Genomic DNA, 23,784 nt, shown 5'->3' with positions numbered 1-23,784 from the left:
CCATCATCCACCATCATACACCATCATCACCATCACCATCATTCACCATAATCACCATCATTCACCATCATCACCATTTCATCAGTAGCCTAATAAACCGCGTGATTTCCAGACCGCACAGCATGTCGCTGGGGAATTCCATGTAGACGTTGACATGATGGTTACCATATCAGTATTTGTGCATAAAAGCGTTTCCACCAACATCTTCATTTTAATTTCAGTGATGACACGTCATTGTTTCCTGTTATTGTGAACTATATAGGCTATAACGAGTTAAAACGTTCAATTGAAGGCCAGTCGCATCGTTCTTTTTGTAGGTGATTCTGGCTAATAAAAGCATCATAAATTGTTCGCAATATGAACCAGCCTATTATCTCTGTAGCTCATTCATGTATTGGTGAAGAGTAATAACCAACATGATAACATGAGATTAGAGTAACAACCAACATGATAACATGAAATTAGAGTAATAACTAACATGATAACATGAGATTAGAGTCACAACAACATGATATTAGAGTAATAACCAACATGATAACATGAGATTAGAGTAATAACCAACATGATAACATGAGATTAGAGTAATATCCAACATGATAACATGAGATTAGAGTAATAACCAACATGATAACATGAGATTAGAGTAATAACCAACATGATAACATGGATTAGAGTAATATCCAACATGATAACATGAGATTAGAGTAATATCCAACATGATAACATGAGATTAGAGTAACAACCAACATGATAACATGAGATTAGAGTAATAACCAATTTGATAACTGAGATTAGAGTAACAACCAACATGATAACATGAGATTAGAGTAATAACCAATTTGATAACATGAGATTAGAGTAACAACCAACATGATAACATGAGATTAGAGTAACAACCAACATGATAACATGAGATTAGAGTAACAACCAACATGATAACATGAGATTAGAGTAACAACCAACATGATAACATGAGATTAGAGTAACAACCAACATGATAACTTGAGATTAGAGTAACAACCAACATGATAACATGAGATTAGAGTAACAACCAACATGATAACATGAGATTAGAGTCACAACAACATGAGATTAGAGTAACAACCAACATGATAACATGAGATTAGAGTAACAACCAACATGATAACATGAGATTAGAATAATAACCAACATCAAATTACAGCTAGATGGTTTGCTTGTAAAACTGTGATGACAACAGACAACAGACAAAGACAACATACATGATAATAACATGAGATTAAATAGTCAAAGCTGTCATCAAGGAAAAGGGTGGAGAATCTAAAATATATTTTAGTTGTGTAACATTTTTTTTTTTTTGGTTACTACATGATTCCATATGTCTTATTTCATAGTTTTGATGTCTTCATGATTATTCAACAATGTAGAAAATGGTTAAAAAATTAAGGACAAACCCTTGAATGAGTAGGTGTGTCCAAACTTATGACTGGTACTGTGTGTATTTAGTTAACCAAATACTGTTCGGTTTCCATCACAGCTGTCGTGACTTTTTTTAATACAGTATGACTTTACTTTGACTTTACATTATGACTTTACTTTGAAAACTGTGGATGGAATTTTAGTTAATAAATCATATTGTATTTATTTTTTAAAGCACAACAGCTGTGATGGAAAGAGGATGATTCGGTTGAATTTAATAAATGCTGACAGATCGTTTGTTTTGTTTGACATGGTGGGATCTTTTTGATGAATTATGAATGAAACGGGTGTGTGGAAACGCTTTTATGCGCAAATATTTGATTAAATAACCAAATCACATCGAAGTTAACTTGGGAGTCACGTGATGTTATGGTGTGTTGGTCCACCCATTACAATGAGGGGGAAAAAAACAATGCAGTTTATTAGGCTAAAGACTAAATAAGCTATGAAGAACTTCACAGGGGGGTGAACGTGCAAGGGGGAAGAGCTTGATGCGGCTGGGGAGTTCCGAGGGGCTTTGGCGCTTCACGGTTATTTCTGTTTCAGCCCAAAGCGGGGGGGGGGGGTATCAGACTGATAAATATTCAGGGTCTTATTCTGGTGACATGATCGATGCTTGGCTGCCGTTCATTTTGTGTGTTGTGTTACGTCATCACAAACAGATTTGTATCTGCAATAAGTACTGTACAGTACACCGACACTAACGACACATATATTAACTACACCAACACTAACTACACATATATTAACTACATCGACACTAACTACACATATATTAACTACATCGACACTAACTACACAGACACCCACTACACAGACATTAACTACACAGACACTAAACTGCAGGAAACACACCACTGGTGAAGAAATGCCCAGATTTCCTTCATGCGGATTCTAGAATATTCACGTTAAATATCTTTCCCCAATTGGATAGAAACCTAGTTATAGATATGTCTTTACTCACTGCTCTCGTTGTAGACCGTGCCAACATCAAGCTGTAAAAGAAATCCAGAGAGAAACGTAATACCCAAACAGAAACACTCTGTCTTCCATGGCACATAAACAACACAGAGAGAGATATGGCGAGTTTACAGAGGACGAGCAGAGAGGAACATGTTTTACCTTGAATTCTCCTATCACTGAGTCAGTTCGCAGCGACATGGAGTTAAAAACCTGACAGAGCGAGAGAGAGAGGGACAGAGCGATACTATACATTACTACTATACTCATTACTACATTGATGTACGTATATGTTGAATGTAGTAGTGAATTACATAGACTTACAGTAATGAAGATGGGCTCATCGAAGAGGTCTGACGGACTCTCAAAGAAGTTCAGAAAGAAAGTCTGATAGAAATAAATAAATGAAATAGGTTTTCATTTAACAACACAAATATCACCTAGCTGTACCTGTAGTATGTTTATTAACTAGCTATAACAGCTTTTAACTAGTTGTGACAATGTTATATCATGTTGTTGTTTTTTCACCTCATCAAACACTGGGTTGTTTCCTTTCCTGATGCGAGTCCTCTTGGACTGCCCACCAACAGTAACCTTGACGACCGGTTTGATGTTGATGCCCGGCAACTGTCGGCCTTCGATGACTCGAACGCGCACCTGCACATTTTCCAACAGAAACACGTGTGAATCATATAGTGATTAGATTTAGATTTCTAGAGTTTTATTTAGTCAAATGCACCGGTAGTTTCCGTATACGGTGATATACTTCAGCTCCGAGCGCCAACAGTGCAGGAGCGAATTAAATAAATATAAACAATGCTAAATATAAATGTCCACTGGGGGGAGCAGCAGGGGGAGCAGGTATCTGAATAGTTAGTGGTGGCTATTCAGCAGTCTGATGGTCTGTGGGTAGAAGCTATTGGCCAGTCTGACAGTTTCAGCCATGATGTTCCTGTACTGCCCGCATCGGAGTGATTGAAGCGGGGAGAACAGGCCGTGGTTCGGGTGGCTGAGGATTTTCGTTGGACTTCCTGCGACACCTGGTGTTCTAAACGTACTGGAGGTACCGATGGTAGAGGCGTGGCGGTGGAGTTGCCGCACCAGGCCGTGATGAAGCTCGACAGTATGCTCTCGACGGTGCTGCTGTAGAACACTGTGAGGGACCTCGGGGACATTTCTGAGGTTAAAGAGCTGCTGCTTCTTCCCCACTGTGTCCATGTTTGACCATTTCAGCTCCTCGGATATGTGTATGCCGAGGAACTTGACGTTTTAGACAGAAAGCCCCGTTGATGAGGATGGGGGGTGTGTGCCCAGCCTGCTTCCTTCTGAAGTCCACAATCAACTCCTTTGTTCTGACTGACGTTGAGGGAGAGGTTGTTTACCTGGCACCGCGCCATCAAGAGTGCCCACCTCCTCCCTGTAGGCTGTCACGTCGTTGATGGTAATCAGGCCTACTATTGTCGTGTTGTCAGCGAACTTGATGATGGAGATGGAACTATGTGAGGCCGCACAGTCTCAGGCATACAGGGAATACAGGAGGGGACAGAGGATACACCCTTGTGGGGCACCCGTGTTGAGGATCAGCGTGGAGGAGGTAATGTTGCCTACGTTCACCACCTGGGGGACGGCCCTTCAGGTAGTCCAGGACCCAGTTGTATAGGGAGAAACCCAGTCCCAGGGCAATGAGCTTTGTGGTGAGCTTAGAGGGCACTATGGTATCGAAGACGAAGCTGTAGTCGATGAACAGCATCCTCACATATGTATTCCTCTTGTCCAGGTGGGCAGTGCAATGCCGAGGATCTGTCAGATGCGAGGTGATGTCATCTTTGACGAGCTTCTCCAAGCACTTCATGATGTCAGAAATGAGCTCCACAGGCCGGTAGTCATTCAGTTCATCTTGGGCAGGGGGGTGATAGTGGACATCTTGGGCAGGGGGTGATAGTGGACATCTTGGGCAGGGGGTGATAGTGGACATCTTGGGCAGGGGGATGATAGTGGACATCTTGGGCAGGGGGATGATAGTGGACATCTTGGGCAGGGGGGTGATAGTGGACATCTTGGGCAGGGGGATGATAGTGGACATCTTGGGCAGGGGGGTGATAGTGGACATCTTGGGCAGGGGGGTGATAGTGGACATCTTGGGCAGAGGGATGATAGTGGACATCTTGGAACAGGTGCGGCAGGGTGGACTAGTGGTAAGAGTGTTGGACTAGTAACCGGAAGGTTGCAAGTTCAAACCCCCGAGCTGACAAGGTACAAATCTGTCGTTCTGCCCCTGAACAGGCAGTTAACCCACTGTTCCTCGGCCGTCATTGAAAATAAGAATTTGTTCTTAACTGACTTGCCTGGTTAAATAAAGGAAAAATACAAAATAAAAAAAGGTGGGGATAACGGACTGAGCTAGAGAAAAAAAGTCAGAAAACACAACAGTTCGCTGGTCTCCACATTCTCTGAGGGCGCGACGAGGGATCTGCCATCTGTGCCAGCAGCCACGCGAAGGTGAACAAGTTTAAATGACTTCTTCTACGTGGAGACCGTGACTATGTCGACCTGTCCACAGGGGGCTCCCCTCGGAGTCGTTTCTCTCAAATCCTGAGGAAAAAGGTGTTTAGCTCGTCCGGTAGGGCGATGTTGGTGTCCGTGTCTTTTTTGGTCATCTATGATCGTAAGAAGCCCCTACCACATACATCTCATATCCGACCCGGTTAATTGCTCCTCCACTTTGTCCCTTTACTTGTGTCTTGATTGATGTTTGATGGCTCAAAACAATGGCAAATCAGCATTTATATCAATATATATATATATATCCTTTAGAGTTTATTGATGCAGATTTAGGAGAAACAAATCATACTTATTTGTGTAAATGACAAGATGTCACTCCACGACCACGTAGTGGCGCTCTTTCTAAGGCCCGTCACTGTCGGGTTTCACAGCTTTCTCTGCTACATGGTCTAAATTAGATGATGAAGGCACCAGCTTCTCACAACAGATGAGCAGTTTTCAGACCATAATAGTTGTTCTTAGAACCATAGCAGATGTTCTTAGAACCATAGCAGATGTTCTTAGAACCATAGCAGATGTTCTTAGGACAATAACAGATGTTCTTAGGACCATAGCAGATGTTCTTAGGACCATAGCAGATGTTCTTAGGACCATAGCAGATGTTCTTAGAACCATAGCAGATGTTCTTAGGACCATAACAGATGTTCTTAGGACCATAGCAGATGTTCTAAGGACCATAACAGATGTGGAGAGAGAGAGAGAGAGAGAGAGAGAGAGAGAGAGAGAGAGAGAGGAATGCACACACACCTGCAGGTCCTGTGGTTTGTTTGGGAGCGGTGCCTTGTTACCCTGCTGCCTCTTCTTTCTCTTCACTCCAGGGGTGTAGTTAGGGGGGGCCCGTTTAGGGGTCTGGGCTGGCAGGGGGAACATGATGACACATACACAGAGTTGAAAACAAATCACACAAAAGACAGACTATGTTAAAAAAAACTTCATACTGCAATTTCAGGAGCTGTCTGGCTTTCTAGGGGTCAGGACTCCGGAGAAAGGGGTCAGGAGTGGTTACCTGTGGGGGTCTCTTGGCCGCCCTGGCCCCCCTGATGGGGTCCCTGGTGACTCCCGGTGTCTGGGTCATCTGTCTGCTCCATCATCAACATGCTCTCTGTGTCCTCCTCACCCATGGTGTCCAATGAGAAGACTGGAATAGACACACACATACCGTACAACCCTCGTCATTACAGAGAGTGAGAGAGAGAGAGAGAGAGAGAGAGAGAGAGCAAGAGAGAGACAGAGACGGCGAGATATTTTTTTTTTTAAGTTGTTTTATTTAACAAGTCAGTTAAGAATAAATTGTTATTTACAATGACAACCTACCAGTAGGCAAAACACACATCATAACAAGTGAGACAACACTACATAAAGAGAGACCTATGACAACAACATAGAGACCAGGACTGTTTTGGGTTTGATATGAGAGCTGGACTGACATCTGGAGACGTCTTGTACCTGTGACAGTGTCCAGCTCCACAGGTTTCTCCCGGGCCTCTGGCTGAGGAGGAGGCTGGAAGAAAGGAGTCATTCCTGGGGGAGGGATGTAGGAAACCTGCAGGCTCAGTGTGGCCTAGTGGAGGAAACAGGTCAAAGATGGTTTACTGAACAGAGACAGACATGTACACAACAAAATAATTATCTTGCTTTGTTGGAGGTTCATATCTGAAAAAAATAACTTCCAGGTAGAAAATATTTCTGATATTACCAGTATTATATTCAGGATATATCCTAATAGTTAGTTCATCTTCAAATAATATTTTAGCGGGAATCTTTTTGTGAATGATCTCCACCAAACATCTTGATTTGGTCAGTGAGTGATATGGATCATATGAATGGGTTGATTTTCAGGGGGCGATGTTCGGGGCAGGGCCCTCTTGCTGTGTCCTAAATGACACACTGTTTAGGGCACTACTGTTGACCAGAGTAGTGGACTACTGTATACCAGGGTAGCAGACTACTGTTGACCAGGGTAGTGGACTACTGTAGACCAGGGTAGTGGACTACTGTAGACCAGGGTAGTGGACTACTGTTAACCAGGGTAGTGGACTACTGTTGACCAGGGTAGTGGACTACTGTAGACCAGGGTAGTGGACTACTGTTGACCAGGGTAGTGGACTACTGTTGACCAGGGTAGTGGACTACTGTAGACCAGGGTAGTGGACTACTTTAGACCAGGGTAGTGGACTACTGTTGACCAGGGTAGTGGACAACTGTTGACCAGGGTAGTGGACTACCGTTGACCAGGGTAGTGGACTACCGTTGACCAGGGTAGTGGACAACTGTTGACCAGGGTAGTGGACTACTGTTGACCAGGGTAGTGGACTACTGCTGACCAGGGTAGTGGACTACCGTTGACCAGGGTAGTGGACTACTGTTGACCAGGGTAGTGGACTACCGTAGACCAGGGTAGTGGACTACCGTAGACCAGGGTAGTGGACTACTGTTGACCAGGGTAGTGGACTACTGTAGACCAGGGTAGTGGACTACTGTTGACCAGGGTAGTGGACTACTGTAGACCAGGGTAGTGGACTACCGTAGACCAGGGTAGTGGACTACTGTTGACCAGGGTAGTGGACTACTGTAGACCAGGGTAGTGGACTACCGTTGACCAGGGTAGTGGACTACCGTAGACCAGGGTAGTGGACTACCGTTGACCAGGGTAGTGGACTACCGTAGACCAGGGTAGTGGACTACCGTAGACCAGGGTAGTGGACTACCGTTGACCAGGGTAGTGGACTACTGTAGACCAGGGTAGTGGACCAGGGTAGTGGACTACTGTAGACCAGGGTAGTGGACTACTGTAGACCAGGGTAGTGGACTACTGTAGACCAGGGTAGTGGATTACTGTAGACCAGGGTAGTGGATTACTGTTGACCAGGGTTGTGGACTACTGTAGACCAGGGTAGTGGATTACTGTTGACCAGGGTAGTGGACTACTGTAGACCAGGGTCTATAGGGCAGTGGACTACTTTAGACCAGGGTAGTGGACTACTGTTGACCAGGGTAGTGGACTACTGTAGACCAGGGTAGTGGACTACTGTTGACCAGGGTAGTGGACTACTGTAGACCAGGGTAGTGGACTACCGTAGACCAGGGTAGTGGACTACCGTTGACCAGGGTAGTGGACTACTGTTGACCAGGGTCTATAGGGCAGTGGACTACTGTTGACCAGGGTAGTGGACTACTGTTGACCAGGGTAGTGGACTACTTTAGACCAGGGTAGTGGACTACTGTAGACCAGGGTAGTGGACTACTGTTGACCAGGGTAGCAGACTACTGTTGACCAGGGTAGTGGACTACTGTAGACCAGGGTAGTGGACTACTGTTGACCAGGGTAGTGGACTACTGTAGACCAGGGTAGTGGACTACTTTAGACCAGGGTAGAGGACTACTGTTGACCAGGGTAGTGGACTACTGTTGACCAGGGTAGTGGACTACTGTAGACCAGGGTCTATAGGGCAGTGGACTACTTTAGACCAGGGTAGTGGACTACTGTTGACCAGGGTAGTGGACTACTGTTGACCAGGGTAGTGGACTACTGTTGACCAGGGTAGTGGACTACCGTTGACCAGGGTAGTGGACTACCGTTGACCAGGGTAACTACCGTAGACCAGGGTAGTGGACTACTGTTGACCAGGGTAGTGGACTACTGTTGACCAGGGTAGTGGACTACCGTTGACCAGGGTAGTGGACTACCGTAGACCAGGGTAGTGGACTACCGTTGACCAGGGTAGTGGACTACCGTAGACCAGGGTAGTGGACTACTGTTGACCAGGGTAGCGGACTAAGGTAGACCAGGGTAGTGGACTACTGTTGACCAGGGTAGCAGACTACCGTAGACCAGGGTAGTGGACTACTGTTGACCAGGGTAGTGGACTACTGTTGACCAGGGTAGCGGACTACTGTAGACCAGGGTAGTGGACTACTGTAGACCAGGGTCTATAGGGTAGTGGACTACTGTTGACCAGGCTAGTGGACTACTGTTGACCAGGGTAGTGGACTACTGTTGACCAGGGTAGTGGACTACTGTTGACCAGGGTAGTGGACTACTGTAGACCAGGGTAGTGGACTACTGTAGACCAGGGTAGTGGACTACTGTTGACCAGGGTAGTGGACTACTGTTGACCAGGGCAGTGGACTACTGTTGACCAGGGTAGTGGACTACTGTTGACCAGGGTAGTGGACTACTGTAGACCAGGGTAGTGGACTACTGTTGACCAGGGTAGTGGACTACCGTAGACCAGGGTGTGGACTACTGTTGACCAGGGTAGCAGACTACCGTAGACCAGGGTAGTGGACTACCGTAGACCAGGGTAGTGGACTGCTGTTGACCAGGGTAGTGGACTACTGTAGACCAGGGTAGTGGACTGCTGTTGACCAGGGTAGTGGACTACTGTTGACCAGGGTAGTGGACTACTGTAGACCAGGGTAGTGGACTACTGTTGACCAGGGTAGTGGACTACTGTAGACCAGGGTAGTGGACTACTGTTGACCAGGGTAGTGGACTACCGTAGACCAGGGTAGTGGACTACCTTAGACCAGGGTAGTGGACTGCTGTTGACCAGGGTAGCGGACTACTGTAGACCAGGGTAGTGGACTACTGTTGACCAGGGTAGTGGACTGCTGTTGACCAGGGTAGCAGACTACCGTAGACCAGGGTAGTGGACTACTGTAGACCAGGGTAGTGGACTGCTGTTGACCAGGGTAGTGGACTACTGTAGACCAGGGTAGTGGACTACTGTTGACCAGGGTAGTGGACTACTGTAGACCAGGGTAGTGGACTACTGTTGACCAGGGTAGTGGACTGCTGTTGTCCAGGGTAGTGGACTACTGTAGACCAGGGTAGTGGACTACTGTTGACCAGGGTAGTGGACTACTGTAGACCAGGGTAGTGGACTACTGTTGACCAGGGTAGTGGACTGCTGTTGTCCAGGGTAGTGGACTACTGTAGACCAGGGTAGTGGACTACCGTAGACCAGGGTAGTGGACTACTGTTGACCAGGGTAGCAGACTACTGTAGACCAGGGTAGTGGACTACCGTAGACCAGGGTAGTGGACTACTGTTGACCAGGGTAGCAGACTACCGTAGACCAGGGTAGTGGACTACCGTAGACCAGGGTAGTGGACTGCTGTTGACCAGGGTAGTGGACTACTGTAGACCAGGGTAGTGGACTGCTGTTGACCAGGGTAGTGGACTACTGTAGACCAGGGTAGTGGACTACTGTAGACCAGGGTAGTGGACTACTGTTGACCAGGGTAGCAGACTACCGTAGACCAGGGTAGTGGACTACTGTAGACCAGGGTAGTGGACTACTGTAGACCAGGGTAGTGGACTACCGTAGACCAGGGTAGTGGACTACTGTTGACCAGGGTAGTGGACTACTGTAAACCGGACCAGACCAGACAGACAGACAGAATACTGTTGACCAGTGTAGTGTAGTGTACAGACAGACAGACAGGCAGGCAGACAGACAGACAGGCAGACAGGCAGAGACAGGTTTTCCTGAGGATGTGTGCTATTCTGAGAGCGGTGATACAGAGAAGGAAGAAAAACACCTTTTTGGCTGATACACACATACACACCCGTACACACACACACACACACCCATACACACACACTACACACACACACACACAACACACTACACACACACACGTACACACACACACACGTACACACACACACACGTACACACACACACACGCACACACACACACACACACCCGTACACACACACACACACCCGTACACACACACACCCGTACACACACACACCCGTACACACACACACCCGTACACACACACACCCGTTCACACACACACCCGTACACACACACACACACACACACACACACACCCGTACACACACACACACACCTGAGGACACACACACACACCCGTACACACACACACCCGTACACACACACACCCGTACACACACACACCCGTACACACACACATACACACACCAGCAGAAAATAGTTTGCCATTGTTTTCTTGAGAAGGACACTGAAAAATAAAAATTATTCTGATTTACTGATAAAATATGTCACTAAATATCGGTAATGTTGGTTGAATTAATTCTGTGCGAATGATTTTGGGCAGTGGTTGCCACACTTATTATAGTCCCATATCCCTTCAAACATTCAACCTCCTGCTTGTTGCGAATACTATGAGGCTCTCTTGTTCAGATATTGGTAAGTGGACTGGAGGCAGGGAATGAAAGGGATGACGAATCCAGTTGTTTGTGTCGTCCGTTTGCTAGAAGAAAGTACCTGCGTAATTGCTCACCCAACGTCACAATTAACATTGTCCTTCAGCTCGAGTTCATTTGCACACAAAAAATCATACAATGATGGAAAGACCTGTGTGTGTCCTTGTTAATGCAGACAGACTAGAAGAGCTCCAACTTCTTAATCACAGCCTCAATTTTGTCCCGCACATTAAATATAGTTGCGGAGAATCCCTGTATACTTAGATTCAGATCATTCAAGAGAGAGAAAAATGTTCACCCAGATAGACCAGTCGTGTGAGAAACTGGCCATCATGCAAACGGTCAGACAAGTGTTAAATTATGGTCAGTAAAGAAAACATTCAGCTCGACTCTCAATTTAAAAAATTTAAAAAAACATGTCAATACTTTTCCCCAATTTTATTTTTTATAAGAATCTATTATTACATATATTATCTATATCTATCTATCTTATTTATATCTATTTGGCGTACCCCAAATGGCATTGCGATTACCGCTGGGTCAGTTGTACAACCAAATGCATTTGACTGAAATGTGTCTTCCGCATTTAACCCAACCCCTCTGAATCGTTTAACCCCCAACCCCTCTGAATCGTTTAACCCAACCCCTCCGAATCGTTTAACCCCCAACCCCTCCGAATCGTTTAACCCCCAACCCCTCCGAATCGTTTAACCCAACCCCTCCGAATCATTTAACCCAACCCCTCCGAATCATTTAACCCAACCCCTCTGAATCAGAGAGGTGAAACGTACAGGAAATGGCTGTTTCGTGTTAATGAAATGAAAAGGAAGTAACACTAAGTTCCAAACACTAGAACGTTTCATCTGCAGTATGACCCAGGAGGTCAAATCAAATCAAGTGTTTTTAGTCGCGGTTTCAGGTGCAGCAAAATGCTTATGTGTGACTGCGTGTGTGTGTGTGACTGCGTGTGTGAGACTGTGTGTGAGACTGTGTGTGTGTAGACTGTGTGTGTGTGTGACTGCGTGTGTGTGTGTGACTGCGTGTGTGAGACTGTGTGTGTGTGTGACTGCGTGTGTGTGCGTGACTGCGCGTGTGAGACTGTGTGTGTGTGTGACTGCGTGTGTGTGTGACTGCGTGTGTGTGTGACTGCGTGTGTGTGTGTGCGTGACTGTGTGTGTGTGACTGCGTGTGTGTGTGTCTGACTGCGTGACTGCGTGTGTGTGTGTGTGTGTGTGAGTGACTGCGTGCGTGGAACAGTGTGTGTGTGTGACTGCGTGCGTGCAACAGTGTGTGTGTGTGACTGCGTGCGTGGAACAGTGTGTGTGTGTGACTGCGTGCGAATTCCAGTGTGTGTGAATGCTGACTGCGTGAGTGCAGAAGTGTGTGTGTGTGACTGCGTGCGTGCAGAAGTGTGTGTGTGACTGCGTGAATGCAACAGTGTGTGTGTGTGACTGCGTGCGTGCAACAGTGTGTGTGTGTGACTGCGTGCGTGCAACAGTGTGTGTGTGGACTGCGTGCGTGCAACAGTGTGTGTGTGGGACTGCGTGCGTGCAACAGTGTGTGTGTGTGACTGCGTGCATGCAACAGTGTGTGTGTGTGTGACTGCGTGCGTGCAACAGTGTGTGTGTGTGACCGCGTGCGTGCAACAGTGTGTGTGTGTGACTGCGTGCGCGCAATGTGTGTGTGGGGACTGCGTGGTTCAACAGTGTGTGTGTGTGACTGCGTGCATGCAACAGTGTGTGTGTGTGTGACTGCGTGCGTGCAAAAGTGTGTGTGTGTGTCTCACCCCAGTATTGTTCCTCTTGGTGTCCAGTAGGGACACAGTGAAGCTAGCAGCCAGGTTAGAGGAGTTGAGGATGTCTCTGAGAGCCACTCGACTCTCCCCCAGAAACCTAGAAACAGAGAGAATATCCATTGGTTCGTAGTGAAGAAACGCAGACAGGAGGAGTGGAACAGAGGGAAGGCAGAGCAGTAGAATACGGGATACGAGTCATGCTAACATTCTAGCATTCTAAAATTCTAGAATTATAACATTCTAGCATTCTAACGTTCTAGCATTCTAACATTCTAGCATTCTAGAGCAGTAGAATATGGGATACGAGTCAGACAGTCAACATGGAATCCTAGTATGTTATAATGTTGGAATAATAGAATGTTAGAATGCTAGAATGTTAGAATGTGAGAATGCTAGATTGTTAGAACGTTAAAAGCTATAATGTTAGAATGTTATAATGCTAGAATGTGAGAATGCTAAAATGTGAGAATGCTAGAATGTGAGAATTCTAGAATGCTAGAATGTGATAATTCTAGAATGATAGAATGTGAGAATGTTAGAATGTGTGAATGTTGGATTGCTAGAATGTTAGCAATGCAGAATGTTAGCATGCTCGAATGTTAGCATGTGAGATTGAATGTGAGAATGCTAGAATGCCAGGATTCTACATTGTGAGAATGCTAGAATGTGAAAATTCTAGAATGCTAGAATTTGATAATTCTAGAATACTATAATGTGACAATGTTAGAATGTGTGAATGTTGGATTGCTAGAATGTTAGCAATGCTAGAATGTTAGCATGCTCGAATGTTAGGATGTGAAACGCTAGAATGTGAAAATGCTAGAATGCCAGGATGCTACATTGTGAGAATGCTAGAATGTTGGAATCCTTGAATGTTATAATGTTGGAATAATAGAATGTTAGAATGCTAGAATGTGAGAATGCTAGGATGTTTGAATGTGAGAATGCTAGAATGTTAAAATGCTAGAATGTGAGAATCCTAGAATGTGAGAATAATAAAATGTGAGAATGTGAGAATGCTAGAACATGAGAATGCTAGAATGCTAGAATGTGAGAATGCTAGAATGTGAGAATGCTAGAATGCGAGAATGCTAGAATGTTAGAATGCTGGAATGTGAGAATGCTAGAATGTGAGAATGCGAGAATGCTAGAATGTTAGAATGCTGGAATGCTAGAATTCTATAATGTTAGAATGTTAGAATTCCAGAATGTGAGAATGCTAGAATGCTAGAATGTTAGAACGTGAGAATCCTAGAATGTTAGAATAATAGAATGTTAGAATGCTAGAATGCTAGAATGTTAGAATTCTATAATTCTAGAATGTTAGAATGTGAGAATACTAGATTGGATAATTCCAAACCTGTCCTTGAACAGAGCTGGGCGCTATTGTCTAGACTCCTTAAGACCTATGTTGACTTGTGCCCTATTGTTGAAAACCTTAAGGCAGCAGGGAAGCTAATCAGCTATTCAGTAGCTATTAACAAGCATTGTCTTGTTATATGGAGACGATACTAACACTGCCAGAATGTTCCAGGGGAGACAATGGAAACCTGACGAGTGATTGGAACACCGATCGACATTCTAACGGTACACCTGGGGATTCGAACAAAAACAATGCATTCTGGGAGTGTTCCATCGTTGCCAATTTCCTTAGAGAACATGTTCATTAAAGAGCAGTAAACAGGTTACAGGTTGTTCAATAAAACAACAACAACATCAACAATATGGGGCATAGAGAAGTTGATACCAGGGCTCTGTTACCTACTTCAACCAAAACCCTTGAAGTGTTTATAGATCAAGAGGACTGGATAAACGTCAGCAATATGGCATTAATACTACATTACGGACACCTATCCAGCTACGTCAGATCTGTGAAGGAATCAAGAGATGGGAATCAAGCACAACGTTACCCAACGAAGGCATCTTAACTGCTATTGGCAGAGCCACCGTACAGACCAGGAAGTGTTACCATGGCGAGTAAACAGGAAGTCCCATGTTTACGTGACTCCTCCCTCTCTCTGGCTGCATCGCCCCCCTGATAACAAGGCCACATTCCGTAGATTCCGCAGCCCAAACTTCATTCTGATCTGGGTAATAAATGATGGTAAAAACATCCTGGGCCTAAAAGCATAAAGCTTTAGTTCAGCGGGCTAACACAGCCTTGCAGCAGGAGATCCTGGGTTGAGGAACCCGGTCAGCGGAAATTACATGTAGCTTAGTCATATATTGTATCGTGGTCACTAGCATGGTCTCAAATCTGTTCATAATGTATTGAACACTCTTCTGTCACACTGTCAGATCGGTCCCTCTTTGGAATTCTCTTGTCCGTTTATCAGAATGTACCAACAAACAAGAAGGGAAGTTCCTCAGAGAGACCAACCCACACAACCCCCCAAACCCTGTCTTTGAGTAGAATAGACCGGTCAATCCTCCCCTTCTGTCCAATATCACAATGGAGCATTCCTTATGTGTTTTCCTGCTGTTATCAGGAGGAATGATCAAACAAACTATGAAAGCTAACGATAACTTCCCAACTCAAACACTTTCCCAACGCTGTCCATTCTGGGAACTGAGGAAACTTTCCAAGTGCTGTCCATTCTGGGAACTGAGGAAACTTTCCAAGTGCTGTCAATTCTTGGAACTGAGGAAGGATTTGTATTATGTGAAGTGGTGATATACAGGGCATTCGGAAAGTATTCAGACCCCTTGACATTTTCCACATTTTGTTTACGTTACAGGCTTATTCTAAAATCTTTTTCTTGGGTATGAGGCTACAAGCTTGTCACACCTGTATTTGGGGAGTTCTCCCATTCTTCTCAGCAAATCCTCTACACCTCTGTCAGGTTGGATGGGGTGCGTCGCTGCGCCGCTATTTTCGGGTCTCTCCAGAGATGTTCAATCGGGTTCAAGTCTGGGCTCTGGCTGGGTCATTGAAGGACTTGTCCCGAAGCCCCTCCGGCATTGCCTTGGCTGTGTGCTTAGGGCCTTTGTCCTGTTGGAAGTTGAACCTTCACCCAAGTCTGATCCTGACTAGTCTCCCAGCCGCTGCCGCCGAACAACATCCCCACAGCATGACGCTGCCGCCACCATGCTTCACCAGTCTCCCAGTCCCTGAACAACATCCCCACAGCATGACGCTGCCGCCACCATGCTTCACTAGTCTCCCAGTCCCTGGACAACATCCCCACAGCATGACGCTGCCACCACCATGCTTCACTAGTCTCACAGTCCCTGCCGCTGAACAACATCCCCACAGCATGACGCTGCCGCCACCATGCTTCACTAGTCTACCAGTCCCTGCCGCTGAACAACATCCCCACAGCCCGATGCTGCCACCACCATGCTTCACTAGTCTCCCAGTTCCTGAACAACATCCCCACAGCATGACACTGCCACCACCATGCTTCACTAGTCTCCCAGTTCCTGAACAACATCCCCACAGCCCGATGCTGCCACCACCATGCTTCACTAGTCTCCCAGTCCCTGCCGCTGAACAACATCCCCACAGCATGACGCTGCCACCACCATGCTTCACCGTAGGGATGGTGCCAGGTTTCCTCCAGACGTGACACTTGGCATTCAGGCCAAAGAGTTCAATCTTGGTTTCATTAGACCAGAGAATCTTGTTTCTCAGCAGTCACTCCAAGCGGCTGTCATGTGCCTTTTACTGAGGAGTGGCTTCCGTCTGGCCACTCTACCATAAAGGCCTGATTGGTGGAGCGATGCAGAGATGGTTGTCCTTCTGGAAGGTTCTCCCATCTCCACAGGGGAACTCTGGAGCTCTGTCAGAGTGACCATCAGGTTCTTGGTCACCTCCCGATTGCTCAGTTTGACTGGGCGGCCAGCTCAAGGAAGAGTCTTGGTGGTTCCAAACTTCTTCAGTTTAAGAATGATGGAGGCCACTGTGTTCTTGGGGACCTTCAATGCTGCATATATTTTTTAGTACCCTTCCCCAGATCTGTGCCTCGACACAATCCTCTCTCGGAGCTCTATGGACAATTCCTTCAACCTCATGGCTTGGTTTTTGCTCTAACATGCACTGTCAACTGTGGGACCTGATATAGACAGGTGTGTGCCTTTCCAGATCATGTCTAATCAATTGAATTTACCACAGATGGACTCCAATCCGGTTGTAGAAACATCTCAAGGATGATCAATGGAAACAGAAGGCATCTGAGCTCAATATTGAGTCTCATAGCAAAGGGTCAGAATTCTTATGTAAATAAGGTATTTGGTTTTTAATTTTTAATAAATTTGCAAATATTTCTAAAAACCTGTTTTTTGCTTCATCATTGTGATGTCATTATGGGGTATTGTGTGTACATTGATGAGGGAAAAAAATATTGAATCCATTTTAGAATAAGGCTGTAACGTTAACTTTTTCGATATAGGGGGCGCTCTTAATTTTTGGATAAAAAAACGTTCCCGTATTAAACAAGATATTTTGTCACGAAAAGATGCTCGACTATGCATATAATTGACAGCTTTGGAAAGAAAACACTCTGACGTTTCCAAAACTGCAAAGATTTGTAAGTCGCTCTGGATAAGAGCGTCTGCTAAATGACTTAAATGTAAATGTAAATGTAAGATATTATCTGTGAGTGCCACAGAACTGATGCTACAGGCGAAACCAAGATGAAATTTCAAACAGGAAATGGCCCAGATTCTGAAGGCGCTGTGTTCCAATGTCTCCTTATATGGCTGTGAATGCGCCAGGAATGAGCCTACACTTTCTGTCGTTTCCCCAAGGTGTCTGCATCATTGTGACGTATTTGTAGGCATATCATTGGAAGATTGATCATAAGAGACTACATTTACCAGGTGCCCGCTTGGTGTCCTCCGTCGAAATTATTGAGTAATCTCCAGCTGCTTGCATTTTACCATGTGCTTCAGAGGAGAAAGTCAACTGCCACGAATGATTTATCATCGAATAGATACAGTGCCTTGCGAAAGTATTCGGCCCCCTTGAACTTTGCGACCTTTTGCCACATTTCAGGCTTCAAACATAAAGATATAAAACTGTATTTTTTTGTGAAGAATCAACAACAAGTGGGACACAATCATGAAGTGGAACGACATTTATTGGATATTTCAAACTTTTTTAACAAATCAAAAACGGAAAAATTGGGCGTGCAAAATTATTCAGCCCCTTAAGTTAATACTTTGTAGCGCCACCTTTTGCTGCGATTACAGCTGTAAGTCGCTTGGGGTATGTCTCTATCAGTTTTGCACATCGAGAGACTGACATTTTTTCCCATTCCTCCTTGCAAAACAGCTCGACGCAAGAAGTTAAACAAAATGTGTAAAACGTCAAGGGTTCTGAATAATTTCCGGAACACACTGTATTTATCTAGAAAACACTATGACCTTGGTCCCAGATCTGCGTGGACTCTCTCCAACGTGCTGTCATTGTCAAGCTAAACATGTTTTTGGTAAAGAGCTGGCAAGAGATCCGAAAACAGACTGACACCCCGGACGACCAATTACCTCATTGAAAAGGCTAGAAGTTTCCCCAGTTAATTTCCTGAACTTACTGTACCTAGAAATCATTCCCGCTGTACTGTTCCTCCCCATCTTCAAAACATGAAGCTCAAACACACTGTACCTGTTCCTCCCCATCTTCTCGTGATCCTTGACCACCAAATGAAGCTCAGCTCCTGAATCCAGAGGTATTCCCTTCAGGTCCCACTCAAAACCCTGACGACAGACAAATTCATTATTACTGATAGACAACAGTAAAATTAGAGTATTCTCACTGCTGTATATTATAAACCCAGGTGGTTCGAGCCCTGAAATGCTAATTGGCTGAAAGCAGTCATTATCAGGCCACACCTCCTCAGGCCTTATTTCTTAAATACACACCTCATTCCAGACAGGGTTTATGTTATTCTTGATGACTTTTGTCTTCTTTTTCGATCCTGGAAAACAAGAGGAGAGATGAAGAATTAGAAAATATATAATTATTTTTAAACAGAAACTCAAAACATCACAAAGTGTATCTGCTAACGTTATCAGTGAGTGGTCCTTGCAGAGACTTGGCTCGGTAGTAATCGTGTTGGACAAAGCAGTACTTCCTGTAACATAGAGGTTCTGAGCGGTGACTTCCTGTCAATCAACATTCAAACAGGAAGCAGGAAGTAGAAACAGGAGGAGGTCAGAGTGACAGACCAAAGAAATGCCAACAGGGAGATGGATGGAGGTTCTCTTATCACAGAACACTATCTCTCCTTTGGTACAGAGAGAACACCCAGAGATTCAGTACCAGTCGAAAGTTCTAGAACACCTACTCATTCTAGGGTTTTTCTTTTTATTATTTTCTACATTGAAGAATAATAGTGAAGACATCAAAACAAGGAAATAACACATATGGAATCATGTAGTAACCAAATCAAAATATACTTTGACTGGTACTGTACACACACACACACACACACACACACACACACACACACACACACACACACACACACACACACACACACACACACACACACACGGAGGCTCCTCAGAGGAGGAAGAGAGGGAGCATCCTCCTCAGTGAATTTCATAGAAATGCAAATTGTGAAACATTTAAAAAGTTATCCTTTTATGTAAAACACATTTAAATCACATTTTTCCAAATAATTGCAGCATGAACTGAGGATCAGAGAATGAATCTAGTACTGAAAGCTACAGCTACAGCTAGCTAGCACCGCAGTGCATAAAATGTGCTGAGTAATTGACTCAAAGAGAAAGAAAAGAGTTTAACAGTTTTAAACAAATTAATTTCTTTACATATGAAGAAGCAAGACCAGATTGTCTTTTTTTTAACTTTCAGTTTCACTTATTTTGCTAGAAAATGTAGCGAGCTGATTTAGCCTACTCAAACACCCTGCTCAAACAGCTAGCTAGTTTAGCCTACTCAAACACCCTGCTCAAACAGCTAGCGAGATTAGCCTATTCAAACACCCTGCTCAAACAGCTAGCTAGTTTAGCCTAAAACACCCTGCTCAAACAGCTAGCTGGTTTAGCCTACTCAAACACCCTGCTCAAACAGCTAGCTAGTTTAGCCTACTCAAACACCCTGCTCAAACAGCTAGCGAGATTAGCCTATTCAAACACCTGGCTCAAACAGAGGGATGCTATGTTAGCTAGCTAGATTAGCCTATTCAAACACCTGGCTCAAACAGAGGGATGCTATGTTAGCTAGCTAGATTAGCCTATTCAAACACCTGGCTCAAACAGAGCGATGCTGTGTTAGCTAGCTAGATTAGCCTATTCAAACACCTGGCTCAAACAGAGGGATGCTATGTTAGCTAGCTAGATTAGCCTATTCAAACACCTGGCTCAAACAGAGCGATGCTGTGTTAGCTAGCTAGATTAGCCTATTCAAACACCTGGCTCAAACAGAGGGATGCTATGTTAGCTAGCTGGCTATGACTATCCAACGCATCCCTGGAACTCCTCCAAGTTAAGGTAAACTTTTTGGTTTTACTAATTTCAAGGCCTGATCACCAACCACAATGAGACACTCTATAGGGAGGTCAGAGACCTGGTCATGTGGTGCCAGGACAACAACCTCTGCCTCAACGTGATCAAGACAAAGGAGATGATTGTGGACGACAGGAAAAGGAGGACCGAGAACGAGAGCGTCCTGCCTGGTATGGCAACTGTTCGGCCTCCGACCGCAAGGCACTACAGAGGGTAGTGCGTACGGCCCAGTACATCCAGGCCATCCAGGACCTCTATACCAGGCGGTGTCAGAGAAAGGCTGTAAAAATGATCAAAGACTCCAGCCACCCGAGTCAAAGACTGCTATCTCTGCTACCGCATGACAGGTGGTACCGGAGCGCCAAGTCTAGGTCCAGAAGGCTCCTTAACAGCTTCTACCCCCAAGCCATAACACTCCTGAACAGCGAATCAAAGTGCTACCCAGACCTCTTTTACGCTGCTGCTACTCTGTTTATAATCTATGCATAGTCACTTTAAATCTACCTACATGTAGATATTATCTTAGTTACCTCAACTAACCGATGCCCACGCACATGGACTCTGTACCGGTACCCCCAGTATGTAGCCTCCACCTTGACTCTGTACCGGTACCCCCTGTATATAGTCTCCACATTGACTCTGTACCGGTACCCCCTGTATATAGCCTCCACATTGACTCTGTACCGGTACCCCCTGTATATAGCCTCCACCTTGACTCTGTACCAGTACCCCCTGTATATAGCCTCCACATTGACTCTGTACCATACCCCCTGTATATAGCCTCCACATTGAATCTGTACCGGTACCCCCTGTATATAGACTCCACATTGACTCTGTACCGGTACCCCCTGTATATAGCCTCCACATTGACTCTGTACCGGTACACCATGTATATAGCCTCCACATTGACACTGTACCATAATACCCTGTATATAGCCTCCACATTGACTCTGTACCGTAACACCCTGTATATAGCCTCCACATTGACACTGTACCGTAATACCCAGTATGTAGCCTCCACCTTGACTCTGTACCAGTACCCCCTGTATATAGCCTCCACATTGACTCTGTACCGGTACCCCCTGTATATAACCTCCACATTGACTCTGTACCGGTACCCCCTGTATATAGCCTCCTCATTGACTCTGTACCGGTACCCCCTGTATATAGCCTCCACATTGACTCTGTACCGGTACCCCCTATATATATCCTCCACATTGACTCTGTACCGGTACCCCCTGTATATAACCTCCACATTGACTCTGTACCGGTACCCCTTGTATATAGCCTCCACATTGACTCTGTACCGGTACCCCCTGTGTATAGCCTCCACATTGACTCTGTACCGGTACCCCCTGTATATAGCCTCCACATTGACTCTGTACCGGTACCCCCTGTATATAGCCTCCACATTGACACTGTACCGTAATACCCAGTATATAGCCTCCACCTTGACTCTGTACCAGTACCCCCTGTATACAGCCTCCACATTGACTCTGTACCGGTACCCCCTGTATATAGCCTCCACATTGACTCTGTACCATACCCCCTGTATATAGCCTCCACATTGAATCTGTACCGGTACCCCCTGTATATAGACTCCACATTGACTCTGTACCGGTACCCCCTATATATATCCTCCACATTGACTCTGTACCGGTACCCCCTGTATATAGCCTCCACATTGACTCTGTACCGGTACCCCCTGTATATAGTCTCCACATTGACTCTGTACCGGTACCCCCTGTATATAGTCTCCACATTGACTCTGTACCGGTACCCCCTGTATATAGCCTCCACATTGACTCTGTACCGTAATACCCTGTTTATAGCCTCCACATTGACTCTGTACCGTAATACCCTGTATATAGCCTCCACATTGACTCTGTACTGGTACCCCCTGTATATAGCCTCCACATTGACTCTGTACCGGTACCCCCTGTATATAGCCTCCACATTGACTCTGTACCATAATACCCTGTATATAGCCTCCACATTGACTCTGTACTGGTACCCCCTGTATATAGCCTCCACATTGACTCTGTACCGTAATACCCTGTATATAGCCTCCACATTGACTCTGTACCGGTACCCCCTGTATATAGCCTCCACATTGACTCTGTACCGGTAATACCCTGTCTATAGCCTCCACATTGACTCTGTACCGTAATACCCTGTATATAGCCTCCACATAGCCTCCACATTGACTCTGTACCGTAATACCCTGTATATAGCCTCCACATTGACTCTGCACCGTAATACCATGTATATAGCCTCCACATTGACTCTGTACCGGTACCCCCTGTATATAGCCTCCACATTGACTCTGTACCGTAATACCCTGTATATAGCCTCCATATTGACTCTGTACCGTAATACCCTGTATATAGCCTCCACATTGACTCTGTACCGGTACCCCCTGTATATAGCCTCCACATTGACTCTGTACCGTAATACCCTGTTTATAGTCTCCACATTGACTCTGTACCGTAATACCCTGTATATAGTCTCCACATTGACTCTGTACCGTAATACCCTGTATATAGCCTCCACATTGACTCTGTACTGTAATACCCTGTATATAGCCTCCACATTGACTCTGTACCGTAATACCCTGTATATAGCCTCCACATTGACTCTGTACCGTAATACCCTGTATATAGCCTCCACATTGACTCTGTACCGTAATACCCTGTATATAGTCTCCACATTAACTCTGTACCGTAATACCCTGTATATAGCCTCCACATTGACTCTGTACCGTAATACCCTGTATATAGCCTCCACATTGACTCTGTACCGGTACACCATGTACATACAGTGGGGAGAACAAGTATTTGATACACTGCCGATTTTGCAGGTTTTCCTACTTACAAAGCATGTAGAGGTCTGTAGTAATCCAGAAACTCACATTGTATGATTTTTAAGTAATTCATTTGCATTTTATTGCATGACATAAGTATTTGATCACCTACCAACCAGTAAGAATTCCGGCACTCACAGACCTGTTAGTTTTTCTTTAAGGATCCCTCCTGTTCTCCACTCATTACCTGTATTAACTGCACCTGTTTGAACTCGTTACCTGTATAAAAGACACCTGTCCACACACTCAATCAAACAGACTCCAACCTCTCCACAATGATGTACCACTGTTACATTGAACTGGGTGAATATAAATGACAGTAACCTAAACCTGTCACTGTTACATTGAACTGGGTGAATGACAGTAACCTAAACCCATCACTGTTACATTGAACTGGGTGAATATGAATGACAGTAACCTAAACCTGTCACTGTTACATTGAACTGGGTGAATGACAGTAACCTAAACCC

The 23,784-nt window shown here is 45.2% G+C and overlaps 1 protein-coding gene across 1 annotated transcript in view; it reads right to left on the bottom strand.

The window, feature by feature from the left end:
• dysf (dysferlin, limb girdle muscular dystrophy 2B (autosomal recessive)) overlaps nt 1-23,784 on the bottom strand; it is a 272,132-nt gene that overhangs the window by 214,404 nt on the left and 33,944 nt on the right. Inside the window, 10 exon segments of the mRNA XM_064931015.1 lie at nt 2,423-2,453; nt 2,581-2,631; nt 2,743-2,805; nt 2,947-3,075; nt 5,728-5,834; nt 5,987-6,118; nt 6,427-6,541; nt 12,973-13,078; nt 18,587-18,678; nt 18,844-18,899. Coding sequence (XP_064787087.1) covers nt 2,423-2,453; nt 2,581-2,631; nt 2,743-2,805; nt 2,947-3,075; nt 5,728-5,834; nt 5,987-6,118; nt 6,427-6,541; nt 12,973-13,078; nt 18,587-18,678; nt 18,844-18,899 — 882 coding nt within the window.

Source organism: Oncorhynchus masou, chromosome 23, assembly GCF_036934945.1.
Source record: "Oncorhynchus masou masou isolate Uvic2021 chromosome 23, UVic_Omas_1.1, whole genome shotgun sequence".
Lineage (NCBI taxonomy): Eukaryota > Metazoa > Chordata > Actinopteri > Salmoniformes > Salmonidae > Oncorhynchus > Oncorhynchus masou.
The sequence above is the reverse complement of the archived record's forward strand: the minus strand, read 5'-3'. Positions and strand labels throughout refer to the sequence as shown.